At 38.2% G+C, this 21,074-nt stretch overlaps 1 protein-coding gene across 1 annotated transcript in view; it reads left to right on the forward strand.

The window, feature by feature from the left end:
• Nucleotides 1-21,074, forward strand: part of EFNB2 (ephrin B2) — a 45,251-nt gene that overhangs the window by 12,308 nt on the left and 11,869 nt on the right. The window contains exon 2 of the mRNA XM_057373732.1: nt 10,042-10,325. Within this exon, the coding sequence (XP_057229715.1) occupies nt 10,042-10,325 (284 nt within the window). The remainder of the gene's footprint in view (nt 1-10,041; nt 10,326-21,074) is intronic.

Here is a 21,074-nt window from a genome sequence, read left to right on the forward strand (position 1 = left end):
CTTTAATATTCCCAGTAGCATATTTTGAATAACAATTCTTTAATTAAAACAACATTGGTCTCTTCCTGTATTTCATGGCTAGCAAATGAGAGAAAACACCAGTGTTAATATCAAAGGGAGTCAGTTTTCATTACAGTAATGGTTCAATTGTGCAATGCTGTAGGCACTGAAATTTAATATTATTGTGACTTGTATTGTAATTGTAGGATGACAGAGGAGAATGGATTAAGTTTAAATATAAGTGTACACAGCAGCACATGGACWTTGTCAAATGGAAGCTGAGGGTTGGTACAGGATGGGTCCCCCTCTGGCTCTGTCATAATGAATTAGTATTTTGTAAATAACTGGCCACTAGACTATAGATTTATTACCTTTTGCAGATCTGTGTGGACACGCAGACATACATCGATTCTCTACTGACTGCAATTGCAGTGCGGAGTTGCAGAACGGGTTTATGCCTGTAGGCTTGCAGGGTATTTGAATGTCTAGGCTTCTTGTCTTCACCTTTCATGAAAATATTCTTGCCTGCCAGTTTGTGAAGTTTTGTTCTAAAGGATACACCCATCCTTTCAGTTCAGGCATTGCTAACATATGCACAGCCTCAGACTGGAAAGCCCTTTGTCATCCTGATGAATAAACCCAATTCAAGTTGCAGGTGATCTTTGCTTTAGAAAATTATGCTAGAGACAACTAGTGTTAATGAGCAATATCCCCCTCTTTTCCAGTTGCCCATAAACATGCAGATTACAATGTAAGACAGTAATTTAAACCATCCATTACCGATCTCTTCCATGGAAGATTAAGGACAATGAAAGCTAGATGTTTCATTTGTTTGCAGTGTAGGGAAGTGGAAGATGTCCCTAAAGCGGTGCCTGATAGTATGCTAGTGACTAAACATGATGCCTTGTTGTTTTGCCCCATATCTTCAGAGTGTTTCTCAGATGTATGTTCATGCTGAAACCTGTTCTAATGTTAAAGTGCAAAAGGGGGCAGTAAAGTGCTATCCAAAAAAATTGTTTATTTTTATGGGTATTTTTTGTGGCAAAAGTTGCATTTCTCAATAGGCTTATAATAGCCCATATGAAAGTAATGATCACAAGAGTATCTTCTGTTTGAAAGGCTTACAAATGTTGCCAGAGTGTCTCATTAAATGTTGTGGAAATAATGTTTGCCCTGTGTATTTCCATGTACTTCCGTGTACTTGGATGGAGCCCTGAAACATGCTACATATTTGGAAGGAARTGAAGGCGGGAAACTTTCCTCAGGTATATTTAGGACATGGCTTTATCAAGCACTTCTGAAAGAATTCCAGCTTTGCTAATCATCTCTGATTCTTGTGTTGTGCATTGCTAGCACCGTGTTTCTGAAGAAAGCAAAATGAATAAAGAATGCTGAGGCTAGGGGTTTCTGCTTGAAGTACTAAAGTGTGTGGTGGTGGCATGGGTCAAGAGTTGGGCTCTCATCCAGACCCGCATGCATCATTTGTCAAGAGGTAACTAGAAAGAGCAACTAATTACAATGCACCTACTGAGTGTTTTTTCTTTCAGAAATTCCTCAGAATAAGCCATTTATACAGTCTGACTGCTACTTTTCACTGCAGCCACTTGCAGTTTTTAAGCTCTGCAGAAAGCACATTTCTGCTGAAATGAAATAAGGAGAATKTGCCTGTGTGTTTCCATGCTTATGCATGAGAGCAAGTGAGCAATGATTCCATTTGCTGAAGCTGAGTAAGTCCAGCACTGTTGTGAGGTTCATATTTCTGTAAATGCTGATGAAATGTTAATATAATACACTTTAAAATAGAACATTGGTCATATCCATCCTTTTTTTTTTTCTCCTTACTTAGAAGACTGTCGTGAAGCACATTAGTGGTTCTTTTGTGGTAACAGAAATTGATTTAGTAAATGGATCAGAATTCTCTAGTGCTTTAAGTACTTTAGGCAGAGCAGTAATGGCTTTCTGCATATAATACTAAAAGTTAATTGCTATTAATAGTGCCTTATGTGGAGGTCAYGTATGAAAACTGAATATAAAATCTATATTTAAAAAAAAAATCCTTAATCAACTTAAAAAATAGGATTGTATATCTTTTCAACATTTCAAACCTTACCCTTGTGGTAAATGTTCTGAGCCAGGTTTCACATTCTTGTGCAAAAAACCCATTGAACAGGAAAAGACAGCTAGGTGTCTGATCTCAGAAGTTTTTTAAGGCRGGGGGAAACATGCCTGACTTTTACGTGGGGAAAAACAGGCATTCATTTTTACCCTCTGGATTTACTGGGGCTTGAGGGGTAAAACACAAGTTGGTTCAAAGGTTTTAGTTACGTAAGTGGGTTTTTTGCTTTTTTTCTGCAAGTGAGAACCAAAGCAGCAAGGGAAAGGGCAACTTTCCAGCAAAACCAAACCATCTCTCACAGGTGCAGATGACATCTGATTGAAGCAGATAGGCTGCCTAACAGCAAAACCCTTCTGGCAGCTGCATGCCAGGCAGCTGAAGGCAGGGTGCTGTCTTGGCTCCACRTGGTGGGCTGGGGAAAGGGGGCCCACAATACCCCTACATCCATGGTCACTCCAAGATGCCATGATCCCAGCCTGAGATGACGTGATTCCGTCGACAGGGACTGCAAAGTGACCTACCTCTGCTGGAACCCAGGTAGCCTTGAACGGAAGTTTGTGGCATTTTCTTTGGCTTACTTTTTCTGAAGAGCAAGATCGCATCTGTAATCAGATACATCACAGCTTTTAGGAAATCTGATTGTCTCTTTGAGTGTCTCCACTAAGATGCGTTTGGTGCTGGGTTGCAGATGACCTTCTGTATACGTGAAGGGTGGAAGGGGTGCAGTTTTGCCAAATACCATGTCTTAGCTGCAGGGTTTGTGCTCTCTCTAGTGCAAGGCACCCTTAGTTAGACTTGTGACAATTCTAAGCTGAGTGGAATGAAAAGGTGTCTGTGTTTCTGCAACAGCACTAGTCATGAGAGTTATTTATTGAAGGAAGCTTGTGACAGATCTTTCTAGGAGACTAGCTAGGGCATTTTCTGATGTGTTTGGAGACAAATGGTGTCTGTGGGTGTCTCTGTACAGTAGAAGCTCTGTGCCTTTAGAGCTGTGATGTGATGGTACAATTTGACTGTCAAATCCTGCAGGTCTGTGCAAGAAAAAAATTGCTGTGGGGAGAAGCGTATGCACTCTTAGCCCATCCTTGGTTTACACCTATTAGAAATCACTTGTTGTATTTTTAGTGCCTTCCTCTAGGATTTTGCTAAAGGTAGTGCGATAAATGGATAAATGAAATGGCTAAAATTTCACACATGTTCTTAATTCCCTGTCCACTAAAAATTTTGAGAAAGCATAATAATGCTACAGAACCACTCTTGTGTAGGTTATTAAAATTTCAGTTGCAGACATAACAGTTGCACACATCATTTTGCCCTACTGAAGTCAACAGAAATCTTGCAACCAATGTAAGTAAGTGTAGGTCCAGCAAAAGACACCAAGAGCGTTTGCATRGTTGCTTGAGACACGTGAAATGGTGGCACCAATAACATTTTGTGTCCAGCGTTGTGATTAAAACAACACAAAACCTTTACCTTTTTTCATTGCACTGCAAGCATTTGCCCCAGKTAGACTGAAAGAAGATGGGCTCCTTTGGAGGTGAAGGAAGGGTGAGGAGAATGAGGTACCCCAAACCATWGGATGGAGACCTGGAAACCTCTGCGGTTTCAGGGAATCGCTTCAAAGCATTTATGAGCTTACTGCAGGTTTCATTGCATGGGAACCCAAACATGCATTCTTCCTTTACACTAGAAGTGAGAAATACAGAACTTGTCGCTTTGCCAACTTGTGTATAATATTTTTATTTAATTTTGGCATTGTATAATGTGGTACTTGCCATTAAATAACTTAAAGCGATGAACGTGAATATATTTGTTTATTTATTTGTTTGATTTCCATTTAGTTTCTAGCCTGCAAGTCCCATTTATGCTAGTATGTATGCATGTATTCCTTACATGAATAGTTTCATTAACTGTGTGGAAAAATGTTACATATAAATAAAGGTTAGCAGATTAAAGTTCTTAAATTTTATTTAAATTCCAAAACATCCCTGTTTAGCCTGTTGTGTAAAACTTGGCTGTAGTATTAAAATAACTTAATAAGACTGCACTGGTAAAGAAAAGTAGCTTCCACAATTCACTTAAAAGAATTTTAATAATATTAAATACTATGCTTTTTTTTTTTTGCTTTCAAAGTTTCCTTTTCTAGTCTATGTATAAAGCCAGTCTGTCAACTTGCTGTGTCACACTATGGTATTTTTTCTTGCAAAGACTTCATGTAAGCATAGTGCCTTTTTTCCTCACAAAATTACGTACCCATTTTGAGCCAGACTCCATATTATTCTTTTCTTTGATGAAGCTTGTTTTTCTGTCTGTCCACAGCAGTTACTGATTCTCTTCTCATTGAATTCATGTTCACTTAATCTATTTAAACTGCAGTAAGATGTGTCCTATAAAATCACTGTTCTGCACAAAAAGCATTTCAGATTTACAGCTGGGTATATACCCTATTTCCACAAGGCATATTGTTGTACATGATCTTGAATATGGCAAAAACTAAAGTGAAAGTTTTGCATAGAGCTTTTGCAGAGGGCTCTGGTCGGTGTTTTTGGATTTTACGCAATTCAATGTTTTTGGGAATCAGGAAATTTATTTTCATCATAATTAGGCCTCTGCTACTTCACTGAAATCATTAGCCTTTTCCTGAAGCTTCTGGTTGCTTTGCATCAAGATGGTAGGACTTTTGCCTTGCTTAAATATTTCTCCTGTGGACAAAGCGATACTCAAAATATGAATATTGTTATTTTCTCAAAAGTCAGGTGATTAATACTTACACCATTTAATAGCCATTATTTTTAAACAGTAATGGTTTGTACATGGAATGATATTCTGTATTCTGTTTCAGTTTGCTGTTTTGCAAGTAACGGACTAACATAGTGTGTTATTAGTGTTCATGATATTTCCTTAATAAAACTTTTCAGTGAATAACTTTATAGTAAGGGTGGTAGTTAAATTCATAAAGTTAAGTGGATAGGATTCCCCAACAGTAGGTTTCAGGCTGCATTTTAAGGAGCATCTTGATTGTTCACATTTTTAGGATTATTTTTGTGACGTTAATTTAAAGCTAACTGCCTACACCAATTAGTTAAGGTAAGTTATTAAAGCACAGAAATTTGGCACTGCTTCCCCAGTTAAATAYACAAGCTTTGCATCAAGTACTAACAAGCTTTCTAAAATCGTATTTATTTTATAATTACTAGAATATAGTTAAGTGTGCATATGTATTTATAGAATGTGTACATATATATATATGTGCATACAGTTTTGCWAGTTGGAAAAAACCTGACAAAACATTTGGTTACATCATGCAATACTGATTAACAAAATCTTTTGAGAATTTATTTATCTTAGAATTTTTTGGTGACAATTTTACAGTTTCAGAAATGTCTATGTACTAAGAAATGGTAGTATATTCTCAGTGAGAGTGTGGGCAGGTGAAGTTCTTTTTTTTTWAATTTGCTATTATGAGGGTTAGGTACGTTTGAATGGTTATCATCAAGCAAAATTCCATTCTAATTTAATATAGTTGAATGTGGTRAGTTTCTCTAAACAATAGGTTCTTCAGAAATTAGTTGGAAACTATGCATAATGCACATTTTATTTTTTAYAAAATTTCATAATCAAATTTAAGTTCTTAAGGACTTAGACCAGTAAAGTTGCATTAGTGCTGGGAACTGCTGCTGAGCCTTAAAATAAGTGTGGTGGATAAAATCATTGTATGTTGGTGTGAGTGGGGAACAAACTACTCTGTTCCTGATTTCTGTTAGTGTGACTTTTTGGTCATGTGACTTTTTGGTCAAATAGAGTAATTACTTTTAAAAAGGTTTGAGAACTCTGCAAGTTGTTATTTGATGAGCTGCATGACGAGCTGGATGTGTGGGAGGGATTCACATCCATGGGCTTTGCACAGATGTCAAATGTCGCCCACAATACGCCAGTTTTGGTCTGACAGTAAAAATGCCATCTGTATCGTAAAGTGCCAGACAGAAAGCGCATGAATTTCATCATACAGCTTATATGGTACTTAATATACTTTTCTGTGCTTTCTCACAGCAAGCACCGGGATTATTTATTGTGAGCAGGAGTTTTCAAATGCTCTAGGAGTCTTGGTGTATCTGACTGGTGAAAGAARTAAGTTGGGAAGCTCACTAAGCTCCTAAGTTTCTGTTGGGGCACAGGGGCCTATGTTGGTATTTAAGCTTCCCAGTAAATCATATTTAGAGCTGAAATTTAGAACAGGAAGTTAGAAAGCTTTTTATAGAAAGCAGTGGTTCCAGTGCTGTCGCTGTCCTCTCTACTCGGAGAGCATGCCATCGTCCCAAGCCACCCCTGGAGTAACAGAACTTCCACAGTCAGAATCAGGCACAGGATTTTGGAAACACCTTGCTTCATCTTTATTATACCTCTGGTTTCATGGGGAGGAAGAAAAAAGTTTTTTAGTTAGTTGAAGGCACATTATGATCAGACTCTTAGGGCCATTTCATTAACTTAATTTTATGGACACCATTCTGCAAACATTTCATCAATCTTGATGCTACTCTGTAACACTTAAAGCAACATCAACACTTGCAGAAATAAAGACTCAGTATTAATCCTGAATTTTTTTTAACCTCTATCAAGGCTGAATGTACATTGTTCTTTTTTTTTTTTTTCAGACAGATGTTCTTCAAAAATAGGATCATAAAACAGTGGTCTTAATCCTTCTGACATTTCATAAATAGCTTCAGAAAATGCTTAGTACCCAGCAAATGATTTATTTAAAGTCTTTATAAAAAGTGCAGTAGCAAAAGTATTACACAAATGCAGGGATAATAATCATGCCCACTACTAATCAGCCACTGTAAGTTTTGTGGTTGAACTGAAATGCATGAAGTGAAACTTTTTTATTATCTCCATCCATATTTGGGCTTTATTGTTGTAAGAAAATAAGGAAAGTAAATTGGAAAAATATCTCTCCTAGCAAAGGTCATGATCAAAACTGCAAAGTGGGGAAAAAAATTAAATACAATCAAGTTCTCAGATTAATCCTTGCATTTTCAGCCTTTTTTCTTCCCTAATCCCATCAGCRTTAGAGCCTACAAGTTCAGACACTCAAGTGGAAGGAGATTTACTGAGTTTGGTTCTAAAACTGTACAGACTTCAGAGTCATAGTAAGAATATTCCCTGCCATAAAGTCTAAAGAGTGCATTGGTTTAAAGCTCTTGTAAAACGCAGTTTTAACTGTCTGTCGGGGGTGGTTCTGTCCTTTACCTTTTATGGGACAATTCCTGGCTGAAACCAAGGCTTACAAGTGTGCCTCCTCTCCTGCAGTTGTGTCTGAGGATTGCCTGGCATACTGTCTCTCAGCCTATCCTGTTTGTGCTCAGAGTTTGTGTGAAGAACATGTGCTGTGGCTGTTTCATGTATATACACAAAGTCTAAAATTAGAATCAGTGTCTTTTGTTTTTCAGGGCAGCTTTTAGGTCATATTGTTGATAATGATGGGCAGGTACATTTATCTAACCCTATGAATTTCGTATTTGTTATGCATGGGAATCTAAATTGATTAGCTTATAAGCAAAGGTTCAGTCCTCTTAAATCTCGTGTTTCCTATTGCACAGTCCTGTTACGTGAAGAAGAATTGCTGGCAAGAAGTGTGTGCAGCAGTGGGTTCATACACTGACCAGTCTTTGTCCTGGCATGCMGATGGGGGACATTTGAGTGATTGTCAACTTCCTGGTACAGCACTGCTGTGCACAGACAGGAGCAAAGTTAAAATGGGGCTGTGGTCAGACAAGGTAGTCAGTCAGTCAGTCACAGGTGGCAGAGATTGGTTTGGAAACTCTGTCACTTTGCTTTTGCCCGGTCAGAGTTGATCCCCAAGGAGAGACAGAATCACAATACATGCTGCTCCCTTGGGAATATTTGCTGSCTGGGATCCTTGTCCCTGCCTTTCCTTGGTACCCTTGCAGAACTGGCCTCTGTGTCATAGGATGACAGAATCATTTAGTTTGGAATAGACCTGTAAGATCAAGTCCACTGTTAACGCAGCACTGGTGTGTTCACCACTAAACCACATCCCTAGATGCCACATCTACACGTAMATCTGATTGTCCTCCATCAGGTTGGAAACTCCAAGGGTGCATCTCCACCTTTCTATTTGTTTCACTATTTCAGCTTTCAGGAGGTGGTAGTCACTGCATTCCTTTGGCATGTCTGAAAACTGGAGAAGGAGGCACAGCTTAGCCCTGTCTCCACTTCAATCTCAGTTTGAACAGCCGTGGCCAAGCCCAGTTTCTGCAGTCTGGAAATTGCACTGCACAGCACAAAAGAGCACAGTGATTTATACATCAACAGTCGCTTTTCTTGCCATAACATTTCATTGTTCTAGTTCCCTAAATCTGTAATTACATGTCTTTGTCCTGCTACGTGCTGCTTCATAACAAATACAATTCTTACATAGGCTTTATGAGTGAAAATAATCCTGCTCAATTAGCACAGATCATAAACTTGAATTGTGTGGGAGCAAGCAGTTGTAAATGATGGATTCGAAATTTGGGGTGTTGCATCATCCTTTAATTTAGTGGGCTCTCCCCCACCACTACTTCATGCTGGTGGCTCCTTTCGCTGAGCCAGAGGCTGGAGGTCACTGACGCCTACAGCTTTGTTCTGCATGGGCCTTGATACTCTAATTTAAAGTTTGCAGGAAGGCTGCCTGTGAATAAGCTAGATTTACTACGTGTGCTGTTTAAATACTAGCACTTGGAGAAGGCTGTTCATTAGGCAGCAATTGTTTCACTTGGTTTTTCAGGCYGATTCTCCATTAAGGAAGATCTTTGGAAAATGCTGGCAGGCAGGAGAAAGAGGAAAGAAAGTCAGTCTTTTAGGTCTGTGCATTCAAGTACGTTGTKTTGTTGGCTGTTGTTCCAAAACATGCACTTCTTGGCCTTAATTGAAACAAGTATGTCCTAATGGAGAGAGAAACAAACAAATCTGCTGTGGCTTTTTTCCGTGTGAGAACAAGACACTTCATTTTGTGGATGAATCAATACTTCAAGTAATTATTCGTATTTTTCTYCCATGAAATAGTGGTCATGGTTGCCTGTTAATTAATATGAGTAGGAAAGACAAAATATACGTCTAACCGCAAATACTAAAGCTCACCGCCAGTTTGTGTAAGAAGTCTTCCCGTACTAAGGCAAAAAGTACACCTGTCTTTCACTACTAACACAAAAAAAAAATTCAAAAAAGAGCTACAATAATGGCAATAATGGTGGAATTTATGAAGAAGACAAATTGTTGTATTGTAGTGGTTATACTGTCTTGGATATAAGTGTCTTATCAGAATCATGTGTGGTCCATGGATCAGGTAGATYTCTGTCCGTCCCAGGTCTGTAAGCATGATCCTGGGTGAGTGACTGACATTCCTTTGTGTCACACCAGTAATATCAATCAGCATGTTAATATATTGTTTTTCTGTCCCACATGGCTGTTCAAGGGGATCAGAAGATTATTTTTGTCGTTCTCCCATGTTCAAAATAGCAAAATAAATGCAAGAATAGTAGAATATTGGCAAAACAGAAAAACAGGATCATAGCCCACCAGGTATTGTATTAGCTGCTCAGCATGTCCAAATGCAGTAGAAGAAACAGCAGTGCCTGCCAGAGAAAGATGTAAAATCTGCTACAGTGCCCAAAACTGGGATAAGGCCTATAAGACTCATCCATCTATAATTTCCAAGAATTAAATAAACATCTTGTTGATATTGAATCAAGCCCAAAGTATTAGGATTTGGTTTGCTCAGTCTGTCATTTTGGTTTTGGAAAGTGTGTTAATTCCTATCTGTTCACTGCAGTTGCTACATTTCTGCATGAGATTTTATCAAGTGTCTCACATTTTACCTCTTCTTCTCTCCCCCCATCCCCCCGTTTTTCCCCCTTCCTTTTTAGATTCCTTCCTGGACAAGGATTGGTACTATATCCACAGATAGGAGACAAACTGGATATTATATGCCCAAAGGTGGACTCTAAAACTGTTGGCCAATATGAATATTATAAGGTCTACATGGTTGATAAAGACCAAGCAGATAGCTGTGCTATTAAAAAGGACAATACACCTCTTCTTAACTGTGCCAAGCCAGATCAAGATGTTAAATTTACCATCAAGTTTCAAGAGTTCAGTCCTAATCTCTGGGGCCTGGAATTTCAGAAGAACAAAGACTATTACGTCATATGTAAGTTCAAAATTTCATTTGTTCGTTCTTTTAATTGTTCATTATTTTTTATGCTGTCTTGTACATTATAAGCAAAACTAAGAGGAATATGAATGGGTTTGTATTTTTCTATCTGAAAGTTACTTCTTGCCAGCATATTTTCAGTATTGTTCCTGATTTCCAAAGGGTCTCTTTTTCCCTTGGTTTGTGTAAACCACGTTAGATTGTACTTCTGTGCTTGCACAGTATTGTGTCCTGTATTTGCGTTAAAAGTTGTGTTCAGCTAAACTGTGACACATTCCCGCTCTCAGCCCTGGTGGTGTGCCATGCTATTGGCCTTATCCTTGGGTTTACTTATGCCAGGAGTAGGGGTACAGTGACCCAGCTATTCTGAAATGAGGCATCCTGTGTGGTGTGGCTAGCCATTGCTCCAGCTGCTCCGGGGACTCTGACAGGAAGCATCTTTTGGTCAGTTCAGTGCCGATTTTGTCGGTGTAGTTTGTAGTTTCCTCACAGGAGTCATTGGTAAGGACCTGTAATTGAGCATGCCTTTCCTCAAAACATACCTACCATGTCCTAGAGTAACTAGGAGTGTTTTGGGTAAAACCTAGACTAGCATGGCGTTGAATTTCCTCCTTTTTCATGGTCCTGGCTTGCAAAACAAATGTGCATGGCACAGGCCTCTTTGTACAGCAATACAAACTTTCTGTGTGTTTCTGGTCAGGGATTTATGGCTGAGAGCAAGTCTGGAGGTAGCCACTGTGTTCAGTGATTCAGATTACTTATGGTGTATAAAGTTAATKATGTGTATCAGGAGTTAGCATAAGCTGAGACCTCAGCAGTACAACAATTTGCATTAGTTTAGGTTTTGTCATTGTAATACTATGCCCTGTGGGTCTCACTTAGCCCCATGGGCACTTTTGAAGTCTTGAGCAAGTATCAACAGTTATTAGGTGATGGAACAAATTCTGTGTTTTGGCTTTTCTGCAGTTACAAGGAAGTTAGATACCTGTGTGTCTTATCTCACAGAATCATAGAATCGTTTGAGTTGGAAGGGACCTTTAAAGGTCGTCTAGTCCAAGCCCCATTCAATGTGCTGGACATTTTCAGCTAGATCAGGTTGCTCAGAGTTCTGTTCCCAGGTATGGAACATCTACCACCCCTCTGACCAGCCTATTCCAGTGTTTCACAACACTCACTGTAARAAATTTATTCACCCTGTCTGGTCTAAATCTACCCTCTTTTCGTTTAAGACCATTAACCCTTGTCCTGTCACAACAGGTCCTGCTAAAAATTAGTCCCCAAACATGTTTCTGCCAYCTCCTTGAAAACTATAGGATTGGTAACTGTTTCATGTATGTCTTCCAGTGTAATTATTTCTTAATTTCTGAGTTTAAAATATTGTCAATTTTAAAAGTGCTCTGATCAAGTACTTTTCAAATGGAAATGAAAATGCATTCAATATAAATTAGTGCTCACTTCCCAGTTATATCCACAGTGATACATGGTAATGTATAAAACAAGTTGTCACAGAAACTTATATAATAATTCACTGCATTATTAATATTAATTATTAATTTTAGAAATTGCTAAGTAAGAGTTATGGGAAATACCACAATTTTTGATTGCTTAATATAGCCGCATTCTCTGTTTTGCTTGGGGGTATATAAAAACCTGATCCCATTTAAACAATATTAACTTAGACAAACTTCCCACTGAAATCCAGTGAGATATTTACCAAGGTGAAAGTGACAAAATTACATGTTGAGAGATAGTTATCTGTAGCTCCAGTGAAAATGTGTAGCACTTTCATCATCAGAAAATGACCACTCTCAAATATTTGGCTTAAATGAGGAAATGTGCTCATTATTTAGCGCTGCTTTTAAGAACATCCACAGAAGACCAACTGTAGTGGAACAAATATCACTGTTACAATTATTACCTGAAAATTATGGGCACAAATGGAGCTTTCTGATACCCTGTCAGTTCTGTCATATCTATGTCATGGATTTACCCAGAGAATTATTAAGTACATCTCATTTTCATTAGTTTTGTATAATTATTTCATTATAGCAATAAGACATAATAGACATTGCATTTCCTGGAAGATTACAGCGTGGCTTGGTTGAAAGAACTTACTCAGCCTTCAGTCTAATGCCTAAAAAATCACACTGGCCTAGCAGTAATACCGGAGTGCCTCAGGGTATTGCTTTTCCTGCTCATTGTGGCATAAACAAATAGCTGATTTATCACTCTATTGCTAGCATACTGACCGAGGTGCAGCAAGGGTACCTGTATATTTTTATAGGCTGGACAAAAAAAGCACCCCACCCCTGAAAATKCAGCCATCCTGAAGCTAAAACCCTCTCTTTGCTGTCATTGAAGGAGAAAACAATAAAGTCAGTGATCATCTCAGAAGCACTAAGAGGGGCCAGTGTTCAGCTAGGACACCATTTTAAGGGAGTACTGGAGCTAGATAGGGTTTTAACAGTTTGTGTTTAAAAGCTCATGACACAGCCTTGCCAGTGCAAGTTCTGCTAGGACATTTGSTCTCATTTTTATGAGTAATAAAATACATCTTAAGTCATGTACGCAAATCAGGCTGTAAATTGTTTGCAAACATCCCTATTCACAGACCTGTAATTCTTTCTTTTCCTCCTTTCCCTTCCTCCCTCCTTCCCACCTTCCTTCCTTGAGTTTTGTTTTACTTGTTTYRTTGAGGTTTTTTGGGGGGGTGGGAGAGCTATGAAATGAAGGCAATGATGCATTTTATGTGCCAGCATTTGATTTTGAAGTATTTTAGGATCTTGCATTCCCTGAACTAAGTGGCATCAAACAAACCTAACACAAGAGCTCACTGAGCTCAGCATCTTTGCAGTGCTTGCTGTGGYTGCGCCTACAGCCTAATCTCACGCTGTTTATGCTGGCAGGCTGTTGTCAGCCCTTTAAAGATTCTGTGCATCGTCATGTACCTTTATCATCTTGCCATTATTTGAAAACAGAGTTTGTTTTTCCAAGGTAATAGTATGTGGTTTGTGGAGCTGTATTAAACTGTAAAATCTCTACTCATATTAGGAGGTTAGTCATTTTGGGATGAGGAATTGCAACACAGGATGAAGCAGCTTCCTGAGCCCTTTAGAGACATGTGATTGCACAGGAATTTTTCGAGCCATAATTTTTATATCATCCAGATGTATTCATGATAGGTATAGCAGAAGGAGATCCTTTCAATTTAGTTCTTGCCTAAGCTTAAGCACATAAAATTTCATTTTACAATTACCTATTTTTTAAAAAAAAGTGTGGGTAAGTTTCTCATATCTGTTTTCACATTTAGTGGTACTTTAATAAATAAGAAGTAGCCCATTTCTTGGCAAGGTATTTCTCAATATGAGTATCAGTATCCAAAGAGTTAATTTTGTGAACAGCAGTAATTGGAAAGACGATACTGAATGGTATTGTGAAAGTGAATAAATGATGTAACAGAGTGTCCTTGCTTTTCTCTTCTTTGCTATCATCAATTTTTCGTTCCTGGGAAATGAATAGATTCATTTTCCTACAGTTACATGATTTCTTTTCAGCAAAACTGGAGAAGGTCAAATGTACTTGAGATCTCAGAAGTATTAATGTTTGATTATCCTAAAATATGTGACCATTCAGCTAACATACCATAAGTCTCTAAGGAAATCCTTAATCAGATGCATGAAGGAAGATATATCATGCTCAACAATATAAGTATCTGTGTGAAGGGCAARCTTGGGCAGAAGGGTGTGAAGATTTGCAACTCTGATGTTTGCATTAAAAAGTCTTTTTACATCTTATCATGGTTAGTGAATAAAGTATAATTTTGTACTCTTTTGAATTGTTCGGAACAAGCAGTGATGATCTTCTCAATACTGAGGAGGTACTCAGTACTTGRTCTGCTCTGTACTTGATCTGCAAGTACTTGGGTCATGGTGTCACTGCTTCAGCACCTCTCTCAGATCCAGATTCTTCTTGTTTGTGAGAGAGACGTGTTAGCATAACTCAAGTGCATATAATATATCAAAGTTGTTTACTTTTGGTGAACAGGAATCATCCTAAACCCTTCCCAGTAGACTTGGCCTTTAGTCAGAGGGCATAGAGAGCCTGGTGATGCCCTGGGTTTGTGCTGAGGGAAGCCTTGGGGAAGCTGTGCCTGAGGGAAGGGAGCAGTGCCAGAGGGAAGGGAGCAGTGTCACCTGCCTTCAAGCCWCCCTCAAGCTCTATAGTTAGTTTGGTCAAGCAAGCACATACTTCACACCATCTCTTCTTCTGCATAAGTAAAGGGAAGTTTGTGGGCTGACATCATCAAAAGTAAAAAATAAGTCACCTGCAATGAAATCTTCACCTGTTCCAAATTTTTAATAGTACTTTTAATTTTAATAATACTTTGGGTTTGAGAAGGGGCTAGAGAATGGTTCTCTGAACGATTCCTCTATAAGGTTTGCTCTGCCTGGACCTCATTAGCCGAGCTTGCCAAGCTAATGATGCTCATTGGCTTTGACATYGGCAAAATTGAATATGCAGCTTTACTTAAATGTTTTTTGTCAACTTTTTTCAAGTGACCCACTTACATAATTGGCTTCTGGCTTAAATTAAAAAACATATATTTATATATATTTGATCCCTGACTGATTTAAAGGTTTATACTGGCTAGTAGCACTATATTTTGGATAACTGCTTTAATGGTACTGTGGCTTTTAAAATCAAAACAGTCATTCTGAAACTTTAGCATTAGCTGCATTTGAAAAAATCACAAGGCTTTTTATGTTTTCACTTTGTCATTCTGTTACAATTAAAGGGCAATATCTGTCTGAGGAAGAACATATTAAAGGACAATATAGATTGTCCCTTGAAATATGGCCCAGCTGGGAAGAATAAATCTCTTTGTGTGGCCAAATAGATTTACATTAAAAYGTTATTTTAGTATTCTGACCAGTTTAAGCACTGGCTAATCTGTCTGGCTGGGCATTCTGAAAATGTTCTAAGGCAGATTTCAGYCTGCAGCCCCCTGCAACCTGCAAATCACCCAGTGAAAGCTGCCCGAAAGGAAACTACAGTAAACAGGTTTTCATTTGTTAATGCCAAACTAGCCAAAATGGGAACACTGTATCATWAATTCCTTTTGTTTTGCAACAAAGATGTTTCTTGTGCATTTTGTTAAAGACTCTGYGGTCCAGAAATCTACTGTTGGTTTTTTTGGTTTTTTTTTTTGATGTGGTGGTGGTGGTGTTAATGAAAGCCAATGCAATAATAGTCGCTCAGATTCCATTTGTACAAAGATCGTTTTTTCTCTTTCCTTTCTCCTTCTCTGTCCTCAGAAAATTAGATAAATAATTTCTYCTTAGTGTAAAATGATATCCAGAGGTCAGTCTTTGACTTTGCTGAAGAGTCTTTTAAGGGATGTATCAGCAATACCACTTAGCTCTTGTTGAATGAAATATAAATACAGCTTATACAAATAATATTATTAGAGAGAAAAATCACTGTCTGTTCAGCTTCAGATTTCTAACAGAGTCTAAGACCTGCAGGATTAATGGAGTCATGGTCCTTTGGGGTTTTGTCCCAGACCACACAGGTCTTGTAAGAGAATAAGGCTATTTTATATTGATGGACTTTGTTCATATTCGGTGCCATTACCTAGGCAATACCAATCGTTTATCTCCTTTAAAGTAGACAGAGATAGTTCAGCAGGAAATCTGTTATTATGTCTCTATTCCTAAGGGAAGGAAATGAAAGATAGGAATGCTCAGTTTGTTAATTGATGGCATGTTGTGAAAAAAATATAGTTATCTTCCCCCACACCCCCGCAAATATTCCTGATAGATGTGGAATCAGCTGAAAATGAAGAATAATTGTTCAGACTCGAGGAAAAAAATATTCAGGAAATACTCAGGGATTTAACAGGTTTTAAAATTTCATAGGAAGCTGTTTAATAGTCTTAGTCACTATTATTATATCTCGCTTTTATAGTTCCTCAGAAACAGAAATTTATAAATACTGGAAATGTAGTACATTCACAAAGAAGATACTGTATTTTCCCTTAGAAGCCTTTGTATATGTTGTATTCATAGTGCTATGCAAAAAAAAGCCTTAAACCCCAATCTCCAAGATGTGTGTGTTCTTAGATTTACATAAACATTCTTAACAAGACTACATGCAGAAGAAGATTGTGTTTAGTGTGTAGTTTATATCTTTTATATTCAGGATATGAGTAACTGTTTAAATCAAGGGGGTGAGTATTGGAAAGACATGTCATGCTATGAGGAAAGTATGAGGAAAGTGTTTGAACTGAAACTTGAAAGCGCAAACTGAAGAACATTTAACTTTCATTTTGTACATAAGTTTGGTGATGAGCATTTAGCTCATCAAGTAGGATGATTAGTCTTTACTTGGTACAGTTGTTTGTATTATATGTGTTACATATTGCAGTATTTTAAGTCCTAAAATAAGAGGAAATGCATAAGGATTTATAAAGGCTTTAATGAAACTCATTTTAAAGACTTGAAATTGTTTGCCTCATTAAAATCCTTACATAGCTGGAATGGAGAGAAATGTACTTTTGTCTGAGAATTGCATTAGCTAAAACAAAAGGCTGGAACAGTTGAAAACCAGGGTTAAATGTCTGTTTGGATTTTCTTTYCTGACTTTAGTCAGTCCTGGAAACCTTGGATGAAGAATATTTCAGGATTTATTTCTGATAAATCAGAGTATATAAAACTAAGCCCTAATGGGCAGTCTTCCAGTTTCTTTTTTTTTCAGTTCCAAGGAAATCATGCACGTATTTCTGGGACTAAAAGCAGGATTAGGCTTTAGGTAGTCTTAGCTGTTCTTGGAGAAGAGTCCATATTAAGCTGATAAGGCTGGGTTTAAAAAGCGTGTTCGGATCTTTGTTAGCATGACTTATCTGTTTTCTGTTCTGTAGTTGAGAACAGCAAAAATCCCTAAATCACAGCAGCAGAGTAGTCCTTCTGTGCTCACTGGGCTGCTGTGAGAGAAACACAATTCTGAATCCAAATCCTGCCAGGGAATCTTACAGTGATTTGTTTTTCAGGTATTCATGTTAGCACATAAAGCGTTAGACCACAACAGCACAGCTGATTGCAGAATGCCAGAAYGGTTTGGTTTGGATGGCACCTCTGGAGCTCATCTAGTCCCCTGATAAAGCGTTGCTCAAGTAGACCCAGCTGCAGCCATTTGCCCCAAACCAGTGTCCAGCCGAGTTTTGAGTATCCCCAAGGATAAAGCCCTTCCCCCTGTACAGGTGCTCCAATTCCTTGATCATCTCCAGGAGCATTTACTGCACTTGCTGCTGTAAGTCCACCTCTGTGTGGTACTGGGGAGCCGGTGGCTGCCCCCAGTGTTCCATGTGTGGCCTCACCAGTGCAGAGTGGTGGGGAAGGATCACCTCCCCAAAACAGCTGGCACTGCTCTGACACAGCAAGCCCAAGAGGCTCTTTGTCCCCTTGGCACCAGGGCACATTGAAACTCTGTGTCTGCCAGGACCCTCAGGGCAGTTTTTGCAGAGCAGCTGCTTTCCATGCATTTTACCCCAGCCTGTGGAGAAACTTAATTCCACTTGCCACCCAGAGGCTGCCACAGCAGATTTGGTAGCAGAATCAAGATATTAGCAAAATAATTCACATTGCAAAAGGAAAACACCAGTGAATTTTTAAAAACTCTATGAACATAGGTATAGAAGTATCAGTTTGCATGCCTGGTTGTGACTTTTCAAAATTCCAAGCATTGGTGGATTAACATATCCCACTGGAGTTTCTTAAAATGAACCAGGATGTGCCTGTGTGATAATTTCTAGAGACACTRAGTCTCTTAATTTCTTAATAGCAAGTATTTGAACAGGAGGGCCTGTAGAACCCTGGAAATTCAGATTGCTTCATTTCTGCAATGTTCCCTCATTAAGGTTTACTTCACGGGTATTTTACAGCTCTAAACACAAACATAAGCACACTGCAGTCAAAACAGTGCTTAACTTCTGATCATCTTTGCCAAGTGTACAGTCATCCAATAGTATCATAATTGATCTCGGTACTAAGGTGCCAAACTCTGTGTTGCTGAAGGATAGTTAGATGATGTAAATAGCTTTTTGTGTTTTGCAATAAAGCACACTTTTGTTGTGCTACATGTAAAAGCAGGAGATGAAGGTATTCTTTTATTGAAGCAAACATGTGGAAAATTGCTCTAGATTGTTGTAGTACAGAGCATCTCCCCTGAAAGGAATGAGGTTCATCTGCAGGGCAAAGTCTGACTGTGGCACTTTATTGGGGTTACTCCTAGACTCTGTGTGGTCAAAGCAAATAACATCATGTCCATCTAAACTGTTATAACCATGAGACTGGCACATTTTCTCATCTATAGTGTTATATTCTAAACTGTCACTAGGCATTAACTCAGTCACTGGTGAAGTCCTACCACCTAGAGATGAACTCTGCCTCAAAATGATGTTTTCCACTTCAGTGCTACTCGTATAGCAATTACTGGGTCATTAATATCATTGCATGCAATTAGTGACAGTAGAATGAGCAAGAGGTTTGTTATTTATTTAATATGAACTTTCACTATAACCCTTTCTTATCCAAGTGCCACAGACAAAAACTAGAGAGATTTTCAAGGCAGGTGAACATCCTTGTRGAGCGAAGGTGAGTTTGTATGATACAGAAAGTGGGTCCTCATTTATTGTTAAAGCTTTTGCTTTTGTTTCCAGCAAGCCCTCTTGTCATTAGCAGCAATCAGTGTAACTTGAATGCTAACTAATTCTATTAGTTCTGTTCAGCTGAACTGTTAAGCAGAGCTTGCTGTGGTAGTGGGAGATACTTGTCTCCATCCACGGGAGGCTTTTGTCAGTAGGATGCTGGGAGAGAGGATAAACTTGCATAAAATACCTGTTTGTGGGTGGTGAAGTTAACCAACTAGTAATCTAGATTAGATGTTTTAGATGCATACTTTCAGATGTACACTAAATACATCATAATTAGTGGGCTTACATCTGCCACAGTTACTTCAGTACTCACAAATATATAATTTGTTTATGTAAACTAGAAGCAACCATGTGTGCAGTGGATCATTATCTGACAACATTTCTCAGAGTATGTGAAATATAGAACTGAAATACTTTTAGAAATGCTTAACTGAAATGGAAGACTCAAATCATCATTCACAGTGATAGAGTATTGAGATTCTTTTCTATTTTTTTTTATATAATCTTTATATAATCTCTAAATCATTCCAAGGGAATTTTGTAAGGGGCACTTGACAGCAGTGAAGCAAGTACAATTTTGTTGTGGGTGGGTGGAAGCTGTGACCTTCAGTAATGGATAATAATTCAGCAAATAGTTTACTGTTCAGTACACTTCAGCAGTGATATTCCTTAACCTAGTGAGAAAGTGGTGGTGTTTTTAAAATGTTAGGCAGCAGTAACCAGTCAGAATTCACAGCTTTTTTGGTGTTTTCCAACTCTCTCACTGTCTCTTCTTTTTGTTGTCATAAAGGGCTTTTTCTTTTCACCACCTGTATTTTTCTTATATGGTGCCATGCCTCCCTGAAATTACTAAAATTCTGAATGTAGTAAACTTTACAACTCTCTCTCTATTTTGTGCTGTTGGATAACATGAGATGTGGGAAGGAGAGTCTGCAGATTTTCAGAGATGTCCCTGGGATCATACAGCTGGTATATACCAAAGTCTGTTGCAGTACAAAACTGATTGGCTCTGTCTTGTTTGTGTCCTCCACATTGCACCCTTAAAAAAACACTGAAACAGTGATAGAATCTGTGCCTCTCTTAACATGAGTACAAGTGGAGACTTTTACAGGGAATTATATAAATACCGATGTATCATGGGTCCCATCTAAGTACCACAAGTCACGCTATTCACAGTTGGATGAGATATGTTTCAGAGCAGTGGTTAGAAAAGTGAATCATGAAGTTTCACTGCAGAGCCTTTGCTTCTTCCAGGCAAGAAGAGGCCTGTTCTTTATTTTATTTTGTGCTGGTTTTAGCTTGACTGGAGAGGACATTGCTGCTTACTTGCTGTGGAGAATATAATTTGTGGATCCTGTTTAGATAGAATCCTGAGACATACAATATAGGACTTAATYTAAAAAGCAAGAATGAAAAATGAAAAAGAAGAATAGAGAATTCTTGTCCTTTTTCTCACACTGAAGTTTTGCCTCATGTGTCGATAGAGGGGAAAAAAGGCTGGCATCAGGAGTATTTATAAACACTCCATAAGCCTTAGTTTAAGGAAAAAGTCTCTTTTAATTTGAAACAATGTGTGGAATAAAATAGAGAGAATGAGAGTTTCTGAATGGTTTTTAGCTTGAGAAACTCCTCAAAATTTTGGTGCCACGTTGACTTTGCAAGTAGGGCAAATAGAAAAGCAGACATGTTAGAAAAAAGCAAAATTATTGGTAAGCTGTTTTTATACATTTTCRTTACAATCTCAGTGTCCTAAATTGTATTAATTGAGCAAATTCAGCAGGTTTTTTGTTGTTTTGTTTTTTTTTTTTTCCTGGATCATTTCGTTGTCTCTACAAGAAGAGTAGAAAGTTATGATTTTATTGTCTGTTGATAAAAATGCAGTGAACTCATAACAGTACTCAATTCAATTATTTGTAATACATTGAAGTTTTAGCACTTGCATTCCAGGTTTGGGACTACTGATGGTTAAATATCAGAAGGCAGTTTTTTTTAAAGCAAAGGTTTCAGTGTCAATCTTCTTTTGTCACTACAAGCAA

The sequence above is a fragment of the Malurus melanocephalus genome, unplaced genomic scaffold (genome assembly GCF_030028575.1).
Source record: "Malurus melanocephalus ecotype Western Australia unplaced genomic scaffold, MMel_1.1 scaffold_206, whole genome shotgun sequence".
Lineage (NCBI taxonomy): Eukaryota > Metazoa > Chordata > Aves > Passeriformes > Maluridae > Malurus > Malurus melanocephalus.